The sequence below is a fragment of the Lemur catta genome, chromosome 12 (genome assembly GCF_020740605.2).
Source record: "Lemur catta isolate mLemCat1 chromosome 12, mLemCat1.pri, whole genome shotgun sequence".
NCBI lineage: Eukaryota > Metazoa > Chordata > Mammalia > Primates > Lemuridae > Lemur > Lemur catta.
Genome location: NC_059139.1, coordinates 41,265,601 through 41,286,210, shown reverse-complemented (window position 1 = coordinate 41,286,210; position 20,610 = coordinate 41,265,601). Strand labels below are relative to the sequence as shown.

At 32.9% G+C, this 20,610-nt stretch overlaps 1 protein-coding gene across 1 annotated transcript in view; it reads left to right on the top strand.

The window, feature by feature from the left end:
* Positions 1-20,610, top strand: part of ADAMTS6 (ADAM metallopeptidase with thrombospondin type 1 motif 6) — a 263,647-nt gene that overhangs the window by 101,280 nt on the left and 141,757 nt on the right. Inside the window, exon 7 of the mRNA XM_045566295.1 lies at positions 17,548-17,591. Within this exon, the coding sequence (XP_045422251.1) occupies positions 17,548-17,591 (44 nt within the window). The remainder of the gene's footprint in view (positions 1-17,547; positions 17,592-20,610) is intronic.

Here is a 20,610-nt window from a genome sequence, read left to right as displayed (position 1 = left end):
GGGTTCTTGTTAATTATCTGTTGGATAGATGAATGAATGAATAAATAAATATGTACAATTTATAAGTAACATCACAGTTTTTAATCTCAGGACATTTAAGCATTTTCCAAATGTTAATCATTGGCAAATATCACATTATATTTAACTAGAAAATAAAGAATAGTGAGTTAATGTTAACCCAGTGTTCCATAGTGATTCAATATTGGGGGTAAGAATCTTCACATTTCCTTTCTTCCAAAAGTAATAGTTTTTATTTTGTTACCTTCAACAAATGATAAGAACCCCAAATTGTTTTCACAATTACTGAGTTGAATCCCATCATGTTTTACCACTTACTAACTATATACTCTTAGGTAAGTTATTTAATTTCTGTAAATCTCAGTTTGCTCAGTCATAGAATGAAAATAATCCTTTTTTGTTTCCTACCACCATGGAAATTGTTGTGAAGTCCAAATGAGAAAATTTCTGTGGGAATCATTAACATACTGTACAAATGCCAGGTATTTTGAGTCATGTCTTTAATATTAACAAGGTTTTTGGCCAACACACACCTTATAAATAACAACATGTTAAGCCTGTCCTTACTGTGGCATTAATTTTGGAATGCAGGTATATACAATAGGATAAGATTCATTTATTTATATAAGAATCTAGGGAAGAATCCTCAAGTAGAAATAAGCTATACATATTTAGGGAAGAATGTAGGTCATTTTGGTCAGTTCATAGTAGTGAGAAGGAATGTAGCACTGGAGAGGTAGACAAGGCTAGTTCATTTAGGATCTTATAGGCCATGATAAATAGTTTGGATTTTTTGTAAGTGTATATATTATTGTTTTTATTTATATAAGAAGGGAAATACAGTACTCTTCGACTGAGGATGGTAATGTTATTGTACTTTTTAATTGGAAGAGAAATCAAGATAAGAGATCTTATGTTTCATGTATGTATATACACAGCTGGATTATGACAAAAGAGAACAGTTATATGTATGCCTCATGGCGTCTTGCATATTTTTTAGGTGAGAAAAACCATTAATGGCTCCCTATGATTACTCTCTCTTATATTAAATTTATTTGTAGTGTTGTCATCTAATCTATTCTAAATTTCTTTTGGCCATGGATTGTATTTTAATGATCCTTGTGTTGAACAGGATTTTTTTTTTCATTAATTTTATTGACCAAAGTAATATATTATTATGGTTATAAGCAAGAGTTTCTTGCCCCATCCCTTCCCATTCATAGTCCAGTAGCTTAGTTAAAACAACTGTTAATTTTTTTTTTTTTTTTTTTAGACAGAGTCTTGCTCTGTCACCCCAGCTAGTGCAGTGGCATCATCATAGTTCACTGCAACCTCAAACTCCTGGGCTCAAGTGATCCTCCTGCCTCAGCCTCCCAAGTAGCTGGGAGTACTGGCATGTGCCACCACATCTGGCAATTTTTTGTAGAGACAGGGTCTTGCTCTTGCTCAGTCTGCCTTGAACTCCCTACCTTGGCTTCCCACTGTGCTAGGATTACAGGCAAGAGATGCCAAGACCAGCCATAATTCCAAACTATTACTTCTGGGAATTGGTGCCATACTTCTAAATAAGATTATTTTTTACCACAATTTTTTGATTTGTCAATTTGAGACATTCTTTTATTTGCTCCTGTATGGATGATAATTTCACTGATTTTAAGAACTGACTATATGCCCGTCTTCCTAATATGTTTAATCGTATTTAATTCCTGTTTTGGTTATCATTTTAACTTTAAGCATTGAATTAACCTCTTAGTTGTTTTATCACTTATAAACATCTTTTACATAAGCATTTTGTAGAGGATGATATCAAGGCCCAATAGATATTTTTAAAAGTTAGCTAGAACTTTGTTCAGGTAGAGCATAGAACACCATAAATTACTTTTTTTCTCCATGGCAGTTGAGTCCCTGTGTTCCATTTCTTAAGTACATTTACTTCTTAACTGTGTATGATAAATAATTCATGTCTGTGTAATAGCAGTAGATTAGTTGATGGATTTTTATCTGGGTATGTAGACTTCCATGTTAGTAAGTCATTTAAATATCTAGGTTCCTACCCAGTGGGAATCAACTCAGTTTTATTTTCTTGTCTTGTTTTGATTTGTTTTAGAGGCAGGGTCTTGATATGTTTCCCAGGCTGGAGTGCAGTGGCTATTCACATGTGTGATCATGGGAGCATACTGCAGCCTCTCCAATAGCTAGGACTGTACCTGGCTAATTTTCCTCATATTTTATTTGGCATAACTTCTTAAATAATAAGGTCATTATGAAAATTATTTTTCAGATATTTATCAGTAAACTTATTCAAACAGATCTTATTCAGTTAATGACAGAATAGAATGCCTAGTAGAGCAAGGTAACCCAAATAGTTATAACATATTGTAGTCCTCTTAGCTTTTCATTGTTTTCTGCAAAAGAAACTACTCAGTATTTTGGAAAATTTTTAATCTAGCTCTTTGAGACTTTATGAAGTTTTTAAAGCATTTTGGCTTTTCATACTTGATGCCCTTTAGCCCCTGAGAACAGTCAATGTTGGATTGGAACTTGAAGGTGATGGAGCAAATTTAACAAGGCTTCCATAATTATACATTTTTCAGAAGACCGTGAATTGTACTCAGTCTTTTAAAACACTTATTAAAACACTTAAACACCTCTTGTAGATATGTGATGATTAGGTTTCCAATACTCTTAATAAATTATTGGCAATTGGAATTGGAGAAAAATATGGCAAGTGGCAAAATGCCTTACATCATGGTATAGAGGAGTATTAGACAAAAATTATATAGCAAATTGGAATATTGATTAGTAACGAAATATAGCAGGGGACAGACATAGAGCAATATGGTTAGAGAGGAAAAATAACAAAGTCCAGAAGATGAATAACTGACTCTATTTAAATAAAGTTAGAAACCCCCTTCGTATTAAGGAATAATAAGATTTGCATTAGTTCACAGTATAATATTGTGGTTAAAGCAAACACAATATTTGGTCACATAAATAGGAATCAAAAATTTAGAAAACTTGAGATTATTTTCCTATTGTACTTGCCACTGGTCAGACCCATATGTGAGCTTTGATTCTAGTTCTCGGTTCTACTGCTAAAGAAGGACATGGAGAACTTGGAGAAGGTTCAGAGGAGTACCACAAAGATGATTAAAGGGTTGAAAAAGAAACCTAAAAGAAAAAATTTAAAGTAGCAGGGATTATTATTCCAGAGAATAGAAGTATTGAACTTATTATGCATAAAGGATGGAGGCCAGATGTTCTCAATCTTCACTGAAGTTCAAACAAAAAGAATTCAACTTAACCTGAAGCATGAAGGATTTAGGTTAAACGTGAGGAAAATTTTACACTTAGGGTAGATGACTATGGAACATGTGACCGCTTTTATAACACTATAGATACTCCTCGACAACATTGAACAGTTCAAAGGGCATTTGAGGCATTAGTCATTCTAGTAGCTCATTAGGTAAATCTGCATTTTTAGCTTTCTTTTTTTCTGAGTAAGGAAAATTAACATTTGATGTGGAAATTCTGACTTATTATGATGAATCCTATACAAAATATGTTCGGTTCACTTAATAGAGGTAATGTACTTGATTTACATATCAATTTTGTTTATAAGACACTGTATTAAATAGTATGATGGTCCATTACATCAGAAGGATAGACAATCTGACATGTGAAAGTCTTTTTTTTAATCCATCTTCTTTTAATTAGATCACACGTTAAAAGACAATGATCACTGTTGCTTATCAATTGGTTTGGTGATAAATATCAGTAAAAAAGAGAAATGATTTTGGTGAAGTTTAAATATATATTTACTCTAGATGTTAACTTTTAGATACATATTTTAAATTTTGAAAGCTTTGCGGCTGTGTTTTTTTTCTGAGAGTAGCCCATTCAAATGCATTTTTAATATGAAGTCTGGCTTTCAAAATCAATGTTGCTGAGTAGTTTGCCTCATTGTAAATAAAAATTATTTATCTTTGCAAATCAACTACTAAAGTACTGCCTAACAGAATTAGACTATTGGTTGCTTGTGGCTAGATTTAAAAGACCCATATACTAACAATAGAAAAATTCTTCTGCTTATTGAGCAAGAGCAATGCTTAACATTTATATTATGCTTTTTCTTTCTTGACTTAAATAGCTTCTTTGGTTTTGAGGTTTCTGAGAAGGAAGACAAAAATAAGCTGTGTACTTTATTTTAAGGCAAAGAACTGTTGTGGTCTGCCATGTTCTGTAAAACTAAAAAGATGCTATAGCAAAAATTTAGAAAGAAAACATTTTAGGTGTAGTAAAGTGTGTAAAGTTATGTGTATAAAATGTTTTTATAAGTAATATAAAATAGACTGATCAATGTTTCATTGTTTATAAAGCATTTCCATTATATGTTAATCTCAAATATAGTTTTTTTCTTAATACTAGAGGATGTTATATTTCCAAAAACTATTCTTTTTTAAAAAATTTTATTACATTTTTTCAAAATTTATTTTTTATTATATATTTACAAATTAGAAATTTTTTATTTTTAATTGACAATGATTATATTTATGGGGTACAATGTGATGTTTTGATATATCTATACATTACAGAATATTAAATCAGTTTAATTAACATAACTATCATCTCACATACATATAATTTTTTTGTGGTGTGAACATTTAAAATCTTAGTAATTTTGAAATATGCATTACATCATTATTAACTATAGTCTCCATATTGTGCAATAGATCTCAAAAATGGATTTGGCCTGTCCAATTGAAACTTTTTACTCTTTAATCAACATCTCCCCATTCCCTTCTCCCTCTCTCCCTAGCCTGTGGTAACTACCATTCAACTCTCTACTTATATGAGCCTGACTTTTTTAGATTCCACACATAAGTGAGGTCATGCAGTATTTGTCTCTTTGTGAATGGCTTATTTTCACATAACATAATATCCTCCAGGTTCATTCATGTTGTCTCAAATGACAGGATTTTCTTCTTTTTTAAGGCTGATAGTATTTCATTGTATGTATATATGTTTGTAACCACATTTTCTTTATCCATTCATCCGTTGATAGACACTTAGGGATTCCATATCTTGGTTGTTGTGAATAATGCTGCAATGAACATGGGAATGCAGATATCTCTTCAACATATTGACGTTAATTTCTTTGGATATATACCTAGAGGTGGCACTGTTGGATCCTATGATAGAGGTGGGACTGCTGGATCCTATGGTAGTTCTATTTTTAAAAATTTGGGAGAAACTCCACACTATTTTCTATAGTGGCTGAACTAATTTATATTCAGACTAACAACATACCAGGGCTCCCTTTCTGCATATCCTCACTAGCATGTGTTATCTTTTGTCTTTTTGATGATAGCCATTCTAACAGGTCTGGGGTGATTTCTCATTGCAGTTTTAATTTGCATTTCCATGATGATTAGTGATGTTCAGCATTTTTTCTTACACCTATTGTCCATTTGTGTGTCTTCTGAGAAATATCTATTCAGATCCTTTGCTCGTTTTTAATCAGGTGATTTGTTTTCTTGCTATTGAGTTGTATGAGTGACTTATATTTTTTTTATATTAACCACTAATCAAATGTATGGTTTGCAAATATTTTCTGTTAGTTGTTTCCTTTACTGTGTAGAAGCTTTTTTGTTTGATACAGTCATATTTGTCTATTTTTGCTTTTATTGCATATGTTTTCTTCTAGTAGTTTTATAGTTTCAGATCTTATATTTAAGCTTTTAGTGCGTCCTCAGTTTTGTGTATGATGTGATTTAAGGGTCCAATGTCATTCTTCTGCATGTGGATATCCAGTTTTCCATTTATTGAAGAGACTGTCTTTTCTTCATTGTGTATTCTTGGCACCTTTGTCAAAGACCAATGGACCATGAATGCATGGATTCATTTCTGGGTTCTCTGTTCTGTTCCATTGGGCTGTGTGTCTGTTTTTATGCCAGTATCATGCTGTTTTTTGTTTTTTGAGACAGGGTCCTGCTCTGTTGCCTGGGCTAGAGTGCAGTGGAATCATCATATCTCTTTGCAACCTCAAACTTCTGGGCTCAAGTGATCCTCCTACCTCAGCCTCCCAAGTAGCTGGGACAACAGGCACGCGTCACCACGCTGGTGAATTTTTCAATTTTTGTTCTTTTACTTTTTGTGGAGATAGGGTCTCATTCTTGCTCAGACTGGTCTCAAGCTCCGGGCCTCAAGTGATCTTCCTGCCCAAAGTGGTAGGATTACAGGCATGAGCCACTGTTCCCAGCATAGTATCCTGATGTTTTGATTAGTATGGATTTGTAGTATATTTTTAAATTAGTAATGTGATGCTTCCAGCTTTGTTCTTTTTGCTCAAGATTGCTATAGCTGGGTGTGGTCCTTTGTGGAGTCCTTTGTGGTTCCATCTTAATTTTAGGATTGTTTTTCTATTTCTGTGAAAATGTCATTGGAATGTTGATAGGGATTGCATTGAATCTGTAGATTGCTTTGGGGAGTATGAAGATTTTGACAATATTGATTCTTTCACTCCATGAACATAAGATATCTTTCCATTGATTTGTACGTTCTTTAATTTCTTTCATCAGTGATTTATAGTTTTCAGTGTACAGTTATTTCACCTTTTGGGTAAATATATTCCTAAGTCTTTTATATGTTATAAATGGGATTATTTATTTATCTATTAGAGACAGGATCTCACTGTCTTACCCAGGCTGGTTTTGAACTCCTGGGCTCAAGGGATTGTCCTATCTCAGCCTCCTGAGTAGCTGATAGATGGGATTATTTTCTTGATTTCCTATTTGGATAGTTCATTGTTAGTGTATAGAAATGTTCCTGATTTTTGTATATTGATTTTCTGTTCTGTATTTACTGAACTTGTTTACCGGTTCTAACAATTTTTTGGTGGAGTCCTTAGGGTTTTCTATATGTAAGGTCATGTTGTCAGCAGAGACGCTTTTACTTCTTCCTTTTCAATTTGGATGTCTTTTATTTCTTTTTCTTGCCTAATTTCTCTGCCGAGTACTATGCTGAATGGAAGTGGTGAGAGTGGGCATCCTTGTTTTGTTCCTGATCTTAGAAGAAAAACCTTCAACTTTTCACCATTATGATGTTAGCTGTGGGCATATCATATAGGACCTTTACTTTGTTGAGATGTATTTCTTCTATACCTAATTTGTTGAGAATTTTTACCATGAAAGGTTTCTTTTGTACTTTTTCAAATGTTTTGCATCAGTTGATACAATCATATGATTTTTGTCCTTCATTCTGTTAATGCGATGTATCACATTTATTGATGCATATGTTGAACCATTCTGCATCCCCAAGATGAATCCCACTTGATCATGGTGAATGATCCTTTTAATGTGCTGTTGAATTTGATTTGTAAGTATTCTATTGAAGATTTTTGTGTCTACGGTTATCAGCAATATTGGTCTGTAATTTTCTTTTCTTGTAACGACCCTATCTGGCTTTGGTATCACAGTAATGCTGGCCTCGTAAAATCAGTTTAGAAGTTTTCTCTCCTCTTCAATCTTTTGGAAGGCTTTGAGAAGGACTAGTTAAATTGTTCTTTAGATAAGCCAAAATTGGCTACAGCAGAAGACATATGTAGAGAGAAGTAAAAGACAATTCTATAAAGATAATTTGAAGCTAGATTATGAGGAATCTTGAACTCCAAGTTAAGGTGTTTAGATTCTTAGAGACAATTCAGTTTATGAGTGGCAGAATGGCATGAGCAGAACTATGCTTTAGGAACAATAAGCCATGTACTTTATAAGACAGATTTGGGTAAAAGATATTTGCATTCATCTCAACAAGAGAATTTAGGATGTAAATAAGTATGATTGGAATTGAAAGGACAAACACAGTTACATTGAAGAAAGATTGTTCCGATTATATGAAAGAACAAAGGAAAGGGAGGACTCATAAAGTGACTCCCAAATGACCAAAATTCAGTCTAATAAATTGTATTCCATGATATAAAACAGTAAAAACACTTTTCTTTTTCTTGTGTTGTTTAATTGTGCTTTTACTGATTTTAGAAAAGTTTCTAAGCTTTCTAAAATAAGGGATTATGTTAGTCTTGCTCAAGTTTTTTCTTGCCCTGATACATGTTAAGCTCTTAGTAAATATTTGCTGGAAAAAAAGTTTAATTTTTTGATTCTTTAATGTGAAGGAATCTTTTTACAGTTAAATTTGTACATGAATCAAACTTACTCTATTATCTACTTCCCAAAGCAACACTATAGTAAATGTACCTTTTAAAATTTTTTACTTTACTGACAAACATACAGGAACTTCAGCATCCAGCTGTGTTTTGATGCCTTGAAAATAATTTTCTTCTTATTAATGGTTATTGGGAAATGGAAATTGGGAATGGGAATGGGAATGGTTATTAGGTTACTGGAATTAAAGGCTTTTGGGATATGGACTTGAGGAAATGTAAATTGATATAACCTTTCTAGAGGATTTAATTCAATAGGCACTAAAAACTTACTTGCTCCAGGAATTTTGCTAGCTGCAATAATGGGCAAAAGAAACCAGTCCCTAATCTCAAATAATTTACAGTCCAGTAGAAAATACAGACATAAAATTACTATTAATAGTTTGATGAGAGGTATGAAGGAAAAATTTACAGAGCTGGACAAGTATTTATTAGGGGAACCTCATCTAATCAGGAAGATTTCCTTGAGAGGTGCACTGATCAAGAATCTGAAAGAGTGGTAGGAGCAACCCTAGGAAAGGAAAGTGGAGTCCATAGAAAAGTGTCCCAGATAGATGAAAAGAAGGCAAATATGTCTTGAGATTGGAAAGAGGGGATACAGGTGGACATACGACAAGAGAATTAGGTAAGGTCCAGATCATGACATTATGAATGATAATCCTTAAATATGTTTCACTTCTAGGAATTTACAATTGGAATTGTAAGTGGAAATTTAATTTAAATTGTAATGGAAAAATTATCAGAAAAATATACAAAAATATAGTGATGTTAATTGTAATTAATTTTATATCAATGAAAACTTGGAAACAAAAGTTTTCAACAATAGGGAATTATTTAAAGAAGTGTTGGTTACTACATCCATACAGTGGAATATGTTAATGCCATTAATATGATGCGCATATATTTTTACTGACTTAGAAAGATACTCAAAATATGTTGGTAACTAAAACTTAGGAAGCAAATGATATAATATCTTGTTTTTTTGAATGTATAGAAATATAGTAATAATTTATTCATTATCAGTAAATAAATATTGTAACATGATTTAGTGACAAAACAATCGCAGAGAAAGTTACTTTGTTATCCAGGAGAAGAAAAAAGGGTTGGAATAGTAATGAAGAAAGGCCACAGGGACAGATGTTACAGTCTGTTGAACTGAGGTTATTGATGATTGCAAAGGAGTGAAAACCCTCTGTTGGTAGGCTTTTATAACTTAAATATAAAAGTCTCAACCTTGCCAGCTAAATCAGTATTTTGCAATGATCTGAGGACAATTTTCTAAGGGCAGAAGACATTCTGACTAACTATCTCTATGCTTTCCAATAAAAACACCCTACTATAATAAATGGACAATTCATATTATGATGTAAATAGCCAAGGAGGTATTTTATAGACTATAATAGTAAATCTTTAATTCATGCCATGAGCAAAAGCATGGGCAGCATCTGACATATTATAGGAATTAGTAGCAACAAGTATCTAGTAATTGTTAAGCAAATGACGCTGACATATCTTTCAGCACTATTGTATGAGATGGTTCACATAACAATAGCAAGCATACGTGCTCATTAGATAGTATATATATGGTTGGTCTTATGTTTTAAGCATTCAAAAATCATCAGAAAGCAACTTGCCTGAGATAAATGAATGCCATTTAGATAAAGAGATGAGTATTATCAAAAATGTAACCTGTGAAGTGAATTACATAAACTGAACAAATTACCTATTATTTAAGGTCATCTTACAGTCTTTTTCATTTATCTTGAAGAGTGGTATGCATTTTTGTCTATTTTGGGTTAAAATAATTTTTTCTCTTATTTTATTATGATTATCTTTATAATTATAGTTGCTTTTATAATGCTGCTGCCTCAGTACATGTAAAGAAAGTAGAAAGAGCTATGTCATTACCACTTGACTTTTACCACTGTAGAAGAGAAAAAACATGTTTTCTTCTATCCATTCTAGGTTCATGGCTGAGGTCCCTATAACAAAAGATATATTAACAATAGAAAAACACACAAATTTATTTAATACAAATTTTACATGATTTGAGAGCCTTCATAAGGAAATGGAGACTAAGAAATAGTTAAAATGAAGTTTTTTAAATGGTAGGTTTGATGAAGAGTGGATAGTTGTGTACACATATGATAGGGAGAAAAGGATATGATCTAATGGTAATAAACTGGAGGAAACTTAGTAAGGCCCATTTCTTCAGATTCTTTTCTCTGTCCCTTCATCTTCAGACATAAAGATATTCTTTCCTCTTCTCCCCTTAGTATAGGGATGCACCTCTCACATGAGAGTCTTATACTTCAGGGAAATTCTTCCTAGGTTTATGACTTGCTTCAGGAGAGTAGGGTTGGGGGAAGGTCAGAGTGACCTTCTTCTGTTTTTTTTTTTTTTTTTTTTTTTTGTTTTTTGTTTTTTGTTTTTTTTCAAATTTCTTTAGCCTACAATATTCAATATGCCAACGTGCCATATTTTGGGGTAGTGTGTCCTGAACCCCATCACCACCACATGTAAGAGAACTAAATGAGACAACATAGTACATAGAACATTCTGATTTAGAAATATGTCTATGACTAAGTGTTAAACAAATGAGACTCTAAGTCTAGATTTTGGTTCATTCCACTTCTAAAACTAAATCATTTGAAAGGAACTATTCTTTACAATGATTATTTCTCTTACATAAGAATGGAGTGTAGTTTTGGAAAAGGTTTTAAGAACCCATCGAAGTATTTTCATCATTTTAAGATCATGCTATATTTTGTAGACCTTAAAATGGAGCTTGATCATGTGTTTTGGTCAGTTTCTTCTGATAAGCCATGTACTATGGTTTTGATATGGTTTGTTTGGCCCTGCCAAGTCTCATGTTAAGGTTTGATCTCTATTGTTGGAGATGGGGCCTGGTAGGAGGTGTTTGGATCATGAGGGTGGGTTCCTCATGAATGTCTTGGTGTTATTTTTGTGGCAGTGAATGAGTTCTCGCTCTTAGTTCCCACCATAACTAGTTGAATTGTTGAAAAGAGCTTGGCACCTCTTCCTTTTCTCTTGCTTCCACTCTTGCCATGTGACTCTGCACCCTGGCTCCCTTTCCACTATGAGTGGAAGCAGCCTGAAGTCCTCACCAGAAGCAGTTACTGGCACCATGTGTCTTGTACAGCCTGCAGAACAATAAGTCAAATAAACCTCTTTTTTTAAATAAATTACCTAGCCTCAGGTATTCCTTTATAGCAACACAGAAATGGACAAAGACACCATGCCTAGCCAAAAGTGATTAGAAGATTAATGAATTGAAAGTAGCTGTAGCAGAAAAATTAACCTATGTTACAGTCTCAACTAAATTCTCTGATTTTGATCTTGCTCAATCAATCCAACCTCATTATGAATTTAGGGTAAGGGAATGACAAAATACACATTTATCTACTTATCCAAAAGTGGAACTCTGATTTCCTGTAAGTACCAGGCTTTATGTAGATTCTCTAAGATCGTGTTTCTTAATTCTTTTTCATCTGCCCTGAACCTTCATTATCGTTTTAGGAAAAGAAAACAAAAAGAGTACTACAGTGATAAGGTGCTGTTTTTCTGTCCAAATTCAGAATCCAGAGAACTTTTCTAATTATATTTCAGCTATTCTCTGTCTTCTTAAGATTCCAATGTTACTTCTTAGCCTAGTTTGAAGTTTAGATCACAGGCCTGTGTTTAAGGGTCCCTGTCACATCTGGGTTGGTCAAGATTTAGTAGTGACTGATTTGCGTAAAGAGTGCTGAGAGGGAATGGAAACTTATTTTCCTCAGTCTCTCTTTTTTTAAGTTTGTACAGCAGCAAGACAAGTCCTAAAAGCACATTGATTATATCTTTGAGGTAAAGCAAGACTCCTTGCATTGTGTTTCTTTGTATTTTTTTCCTGAAGTGGCTCAGGTATGGAGGAAAATAAGGCAAACCTACAGTATGGCAGAGAAGAGTTGATGGGGGATATACAGTAAATATGATACAAGGTAAACATGAGAAAGTCAAGAGAAAGAAAGGGGAAGGTGTGAAGTTTATGAGGAAAATTATGGCATGAAGTTGAAAATGATATTTAATGGTAAGATAGAAAAAGACTGAGAGATACCAAGGAACTGAAATAAGCTGTTGCATACTTGGCCTAATTTGAGAAATAATGGTTTATGTGTAAAACAGCTTGCATTAGATGACTTCTCAAGATTCTTTACATTTGTAGAAATATGGGGCTGATAAGAAAAAGAATAGTTTGTAGGAAAGGAAAGAATCAGGAATTTATACACAAGAAAGAAGAAAAATAGGAATAAGATAAGGGACAGAATAAAAAATAACCCACAAAAAATTAAAAAGGTAAAATATGACAGAATGGAAACTTATAAAATTTGCAAATAATAGAATTAAAGAAATTTAAAATTTTTAAAAATGTCTCAAATGATTACCTTACACTTATGCCAGACCTTTTTTTTTATGTGTGGGTAACATATTGAGCAAGCATACACAATCAAAGTATGGAAAAATATTTACATTCATCACTTTTATATTGACAAGGAAATTCAGTATAGTTGAGGAAGTTTACACTGAATAGAAACTTTAGTTTTTTGGAATTATCATTTCCAATTTATAATATAAATACAACTTGATTCTATATTATGTAATTCATGGATAATATGGTATAAAATTTTTAACCCATGACTGAAGTCTTTCTTTTGCTCGCAGTCTGTTTCTACTATTCCATGATACACATTCAGAGAAGACAATTATAGGAATAGCTTAAAGAAGATAACTCTATTGGAAGTAGGTATCATCATAGATAAATTATTTTTCTTACTATCCTATCATATCTTCTTTCCATCAATCAGAAATTTTTATTCTTGTAAACTGACTTAAGCTAATGTGGTTACCCAAACTCTTAGGATTTCATGAATGAGGGTTGTTACCAGTTATTATGAAGGAAAGTTTTATTAATAGATCAAATTCCATCATTCAATACAAATATTTTTTAAATAAACAAAAAGGCACAAAATAATTCGTACTCCTCATTTTATAAGCTTTATGAAATCCCAGGTCTCTATTATTTCGGTGCTCTGACAACACTTTACATGAAAAGTGCTCTCAATATATACATGAAAATATTTTTTGGAACAGAATTTTGCCATCCTTACATTTGTCATCAGGCATCATAATGTTCCAAACCAATGAGTGTACACACAGGACAAATCTCAGATGTGTTACTGAAGTGTACAGCTAGCGATGCTTCCTGGTTTTTTTAAGTGTTCATGCAAAGTGAAGCAGTGCCTTTGAAATATTTTGGCCCATCTACAGATTTGTAACATCACTAATTTTTTTCTTCAATAACAAACACATTTTTAACATTCATTAGACATTCATTAAGCTGATTTTCAAATATCTCTTGTGTTGGTCACCAGAGACAGGAATAGCTGAAACACTTTCTGATTAAATATTGGTTATACAGAAAGATATATAATACAAATCATAATATTCTCCCTTCTCTCCCTCAGATGCCCACTGTTATCTTCTCATATTTATATCTATATATAAACTCAATCTCAAATAAATATATATTCACATAAACATACTTTTTAAAAAACTTTCTTATTATGCAAACTAATAGGAAACTTTCCAAGTTGCTTTTGTCTATATGAAAAAACAAATTTGGTTTGGTGTTCAAAATACTGAATAATCTGTGCCCTCTCCCAATTTATTTTCTGATATTTCATTCTGTATGTTTAATGTTTCATCCTCTCTGAATTTCTCATAGTTCTTTGGATATCCTATACCCTTTCCAGACTCTGTTCTTTTGAATATTCTGTTCTGTGCCTGGAATGTCTTTACTTTTCTTTTTTATCTGGCTAAATCTTTAAGACTTGATTCAGATGTTATGTCTTATGTGAACCTGTTTCCTAGTTTTTCCTGTGGAATTAATCCTTCCTCTGTATTTCTATAATACTTTGTATATAACTTTTTTTTTTTTTTTTGAGACAGAGTCTCGCTTTGTTGCCCAGGCTAGAATGAGTGCTGTGGCGTCAGCCTAGCTCTCAGCAACCTCAGACTCCTCGGCTTAAGCGATCCTACTGCCTCAGGCTCCCGAGTAGCTGGGACTACAGGCATGCGCCACTAATTTTTTCTATATAGATTTTTAGTTGGCCATATAATTTCTTTCTATTTTTAGTAGAGATGGGGTCTCGCTGTTGCTCAGGCTGGTCTTGAACTGACCTCGAGCAATCCACCCGCCTCAGCCTCCCAGAGTGCTAGAATTACAGGCGTGAGCCACCGCGCCTGGCCACTTTGTATATAACTTGATTGTGACAATAATCATTATGATAGCTAACAAATACTGGTTGTATTGTGTAAATTTAACTATTTTTGCATTTATTTCATTTAATCTTCTTTCCATGTTATTTTGTAGCGTATCTTCTTGTACTTTTCCCCAAACAGACCAAAACTTACTTATTCATCTTTAGATTCCAAATATATGGCACTATACCTGGGCATATGATAAGTGCTCAGCAAATCCATGTATGAAAGAATGAATGTACAAACATTGCTTTTCAGTACTTAGTATTAAAGATAATGCATGGTGATAACTGTTCTCCATGAATATAGAACAGAGATAGATACAATGTGACAAGAATGCAAAAGCCATGAGGAAATAGTGTCTTTTTCCTATAGAATATGTTATAGAGAATTCTGTGGATATATTAGAGGATTTGAGAAAGATGAAAAAATGCAAATAGAATTATCTTTGTCTAAGATGCTTTAGCTTATACTATTGGTTGATGGATTTAGCCTTTGTGCAATTATTTAGGACAATTGTAATAGAATTAAATAATATTCATCATGAGTATAACATAAAAGATGTAGGCAAAATAAGATGAGAAAGGACTGCCATGAATTGGAAATAAAAGCTGTATTTGTCTGTGGTGTTCAATCTTTTTGCTTAATGTACCTCCTAAATGAATTTTGAAAAATGATACACAGTACTTTTTATCACAATTTTAAGTAGCTGCAGAGACCATAGTTAACACATTATATATTGTGTATATGCTTTCATGAATTTTATTTTGTAACTGCATTTTTAGCTCATTTAATCATGAAAAATGTTCACCATATAATCTAATTGTCTAAATCAGTCCTTATCGACAAACTACTTACCTAAGTTAGACTTACTGTCAATGACAAGTTTGACTTCATTTTTTAGATTAAATGAACACTCCGTGACAGCCATCCCACTTCTGAATTCTAACTGTGAGATACCTATATGTTAATAGATTGATTTATAAACAGACAGACTGGCAGAAAGGTACAGAGCCTTGCCAGGATGAAATAAGGAAGCGTCCTCCCCTTCAACTTTTTCTTGCTTTGCTCCTAACGGATTATCCCCTAAGGTTTTTTCTTTTTTCTTTTTTTTTAAGAAATAGGGTCTCCTCTGTTGCCCAGGCTGGAATGCAGTGGCCTGATCATAGCTCAGTGCAGCCTTGAACTCCTGGGTTCAAGCAATCCTCCTGCCTCAGCCTCCCAAAGCACTGGGATAACATATGTGAACCACCATGCCCATGTATCCCCTAAGAGCAAAGCTTTCTTGAATTATCCCTTTGCTTTATGTTCTGGGGACATTTATGCTAGGGAACAATGCACTGAAACAAGGTTTGGGATGCGTAGTAGGTATTCTTTCTTGTTTGTAATGTAGAAACAGGGCAATTGTAAAAGGGGAAAGAGGAAAGGAAAACTGGAGGATTTTAAGTGCATTCTCAGGCAGATCACTTTTAGGAAAGAGCACATATGGAACTTGAGGGTTTGGAAATAGATTCTAATTAAAACATCTGTATCTAGAAACCTATAAAAAGTCTTTGTTTACATTTTCTTGAAGACTGCTGGAATGGGTTGTCTATATATGCCTAACATAATAGGCATAACACACTATGATCACAAGATAAATTGACTGTGATACCCAGAATATGCTTTCTGGTGCTTTGATGAGTACACCAGTACCCTCTCTATATCTTACATTCAAGAGTGTTCCAAACATCGCAATCCCATGGCTTACCAATTGCAAAGGAAGAAAGAGAGGGGATGAGTATGTGAATGGTCAGAAGAGAAACTTATGCAAGAGGAAAGGAAAGTCCCTTTTCTCAAATGTAAGATGAACAGGATGAAGAGTCTGACATTCTAAAAATAGGCAGAAGGAATCTCCAGGGATTTTAATGAGTTCAACAGCACAGTGATACAACTGGGTGTAATATTTGTTTCATGAAAATACATTTTGATCTGTGGATTGATAAATAAGAATGGGACTAATGACTAATCCCTCCACTAATATTGAGTAATCATTATTTATATACAATAAAAGAGAACATTTACAACTTGGATTTCCCTGTAGTTTGTGAAACTTTACTTTTTACTGAAAAACTTTTCATTTCTAACATAAAACATAGGCAGATAAAATTTTTCGGTCTTTTAAATTTATTTTTTATTCTCACTTTAGAAACTCTAAACACTTTTGGTTTTAAAGATTAGTTTACACAGATATCATTATAAAAATGTTTAAAATGTTTATACCAATATTGACTTAGCATTCTACCTGTAATATTTAAAAAATATACAACATTACTTTGTAGACTCAATCTTTTGTATTGAGTTATAATTCAGTATAATATAGAATTAAAATTAGGAAAGCTTTCTATTGAGAAATTGATTTAGCTGTTTGTAAAACATTTAAAAATATTTATATCTTAACCACACTAAATTGGTGGTATGCAGCCAGGAAAAATATGTGATAATCAATTTATTCCCATTGTTGTACTATACTATATATATATTTTTAAAACAAGAACCTGTACTAGAGTTAAAACAACTCCATATAGTGCTTATAGCTCAAAAATGTAAAATACACTCTGTGGCTATAACAAAAAATATTCCAGCAGGTTCAAAAGAGATTGGAAATAATCTCTACCCATTTGCTTTTTGTAGAAGCAGTAGCAATCTGCAGATAAGCTATTCTAGCTTCAAAACAGTACAGTAGATGGTTTTATGGAACTTACGATTACAAAAATCCACTTTAATGTTTTTTTCTTACTGGCAGGTGTTCTATTGGCTTGCAGCCAGAGGCTGTGAGTATAGTGCAGCCTGCCGTGTCCCCCAGAGTGTTGAAAATGCCGACAATCCAGCTGGCTGCTCATAATTGCATTGATTGTGGTCTGACAACCAGAACTCCAAGAAAGAAATGTGATGAATATTTTACAAACTTGATCAGATTACAAATTTCATCTCTTTTTTTCTCTCCTCCATAGATATGATATCTGCACTTATAAAAATAAGCCCTGTGGAACACTGGGTAAGTTTTCTTATAAAGGGAGGATAGTTCAGATTGTCTTTTTGGACCAATGACTTTAATCTTTATTATTAATTTGGTCATTTCCTTTCTGGTACATCTAAAAACTGTTAAACCTGACATTCATGGATATGTCATTTACTAGGAAACAAATATTTATTCCCATAATAAATATTATGTAAATTTTATTAGCATGGCAACTGGTATGATGATTAAAAATAATTTAGAAGATGATTCAAAATCATCAAATAATAATTATAAATCAAAGTTATCACTCATTTTCATATACTCTATCTTTGTGATATATTTTCTAAAAATACCAAGGAATTTGAGAGCAAACAAAAGCAATCGGCATCTTTAAATCCCAGGATAGAAAAGAAAAGGAAAAAAAATCTGGGTATACTTAAAGGGGAGGCATCAAGAAGAATAATAAAGAGTATATTTCCATAAGTTAAGATATTATTGGAAGTTTTCAGTACCCAAACAAAAAAAGGAAGACTGTTTTGTAAAATATTATACCCAGAGGTGAAGAGAGGACAGGATTATATTTCTTGTGCTCCTCAAAATGCATTTCTGTAGTATTCTAGAATTTTAAAAATTACATTTTTGTTACAGAACACAATTTCGTATGTATTGATTGAAAGTTAACTGCAAATACAAATGGGCAAAACTGGTAGCTCTCCAGTAGACTAAATTATTAAGCAAATAGGGTTATTTTAAAGAACAGGGTCTTTATGATAAATTTTTCAGTGTCAGAGAGAATTTACAGACTCAGACGGTAAGCAGCTGAAAGTCAATTCTCTAGTTTCCTTATGACAAGTCTCAATTATCTTATCTGTAAAAGAAAAGTTATGAAATCGATTCCTATGGACCTCATAAGCTTTTGGGGAAGATCAAATAAAAGTAGATGTAGGAGAAAAAGTATTACCCACCTTCCTGGGGAGTTCAGTGAGAAACACTCTTCAGAGATAAACATTTCTCTTGATAATTTTACCTGCCTTCCCAGGCTTCTCTTACCCCATTTTCCTCAGGATTTATGGCAAAAGAAGAAATCCCAATTAGCAAATACCGAGTACTAATGGTGGAGAAGTTTGCTAGTTAAAAAGCATAGTCACAGAAAGAGCTCTGTTTGCTGAGAAAGCTCACATCAAAAAGATTTACCCTGTAGTGTTTTAGGTTGACAGAGCCAACATAATCCAACGGAGGAGTCCCTGAGCTGGAAGCTAACAACTGGCTTTGACAGTTTCGGTGCATTGTGTTTTACAGTTTACTTAAGCTTTTTGTTCCTCAATTTTCTTATCTATGAATTAGGAGTAATATCTTCCCTGTGTTACAGGGATATTGTTAAAATCATTTAAGGAAAAAATACAATGAATGATGTGTTGTTAAGAAATACTATAAAAATTAACAGGTGTTATTATATAATGTAGAAATTGTCTATATGGTTTAACTTATTCCCTGTATTTGCTGTTAAAATTCTCTAAGTATTTACTAAGTGCTTAATACATTTTAGATACAATAGACACTAAGCCTCAAAGCATGTACCCATGTAAGCTAGAACTTGTGCTTTTCTAGTATGTATATTTTGAGGAAATATATTTTATATATATATGTGTATACGTATAGACATATATGTATCATTCTCTTTTTTTATATATATATATTCTGCTCTGCTTTTGAGGGTAGATTATTATATTGAGATATACTTTTCATTGTAACATTAATAATAGCACTGCCTAGTACTTTTGCCGTCATTATTGCCAAAGATTTGAGGTGTTTTCCTATCCTACTTCTTCTTTTATTTTTTTTCAAAATATTGTGTTCTAACTTTGACAGTTTACTAATTTCTAGAATCAATAGATTAATAGTTGGGTACATATCAATACATTTTTAAGCTCAATATAAATTATTTTTCAAATTATAAATGATTATATATTTTTATATTACTTCTTGTAGTGAAAACTGAATAAACTGCATATATATACACGTGTTGACCTCCATCTGTGAAAAATATATTATCGGTACAGAATTGATCAGATTATGACTTTTTGAGTTGTCCTTTTAGTAACTTTCATATTGGTTTTTACACTGATTTCTGCATATTCTCTTACTTAGTAACTCTGATGACCAATTGTAACATAGCTAAGTAGGTTTAAGGATGCAAACTGTGGCCATCAAACTGAGGAAATCTAATTGGCCCAAATAGTAATCAAACCCCTATTAACACAATCACACATAAGAACTTTGAGAGCTTCAGTTTTATACGGACATAGAAAATGGTGGGGGTTGTGAAAATATATTAGAATTTAAAATACTCTTTCATTTTAGTTAAGATTTACCTATATATTTCAACAAGTAGTAGTTTCCCAAACATATTCTTTGTTAAGTTGTATTTTTAGAAGAGCTAGCAATTTTATATCTGATAGCAGAGGTAAATTTGTGCTTGTAAATACACCTTGAGTAATCATTGAGAATCCTCAATTCTCAGCCACATGGCACATACCAAAAAACAACACAGCAACAACAAAAAACCCAAAAGCTAACCCATGGAATAATATATTTTGGGGCTGGGCATGGTGGCTCACGTCTGTAATCCCAGCACTTTGGGAGGCCAAGGCCGGAGGATTGCTTGAGCCCAGGAGTTTGAGGTTGAAGTGAGCTGTGATTGCACCACTGTGCACTCCAGCCTGGGCAACACAGCAAGACCCCATCTCTAAAAAATATATATATATTTTTTGGAGGGTGGGGAGGAATATAAGACATGTCAATTTAACAACTATTATTCTTAGTAATTCTGGTTTTTTTAATATAAAAAAACCCACATTTCATAAAGCTCAAAACAGAAACTATGTTCATAGTGATTTTGTTCTTCCCATGTGATGGGCCACATTGAACTCAATAGCTTAAATTCAGATGACGTACTGCAATTTCTTTTGTATTCTCACTCTGTGTGTGTATGTATAATGTCTCTCTTTCTCTTGGTGGAGACTGGAAGTGACATTCATTAAATAGTTTTAATTAG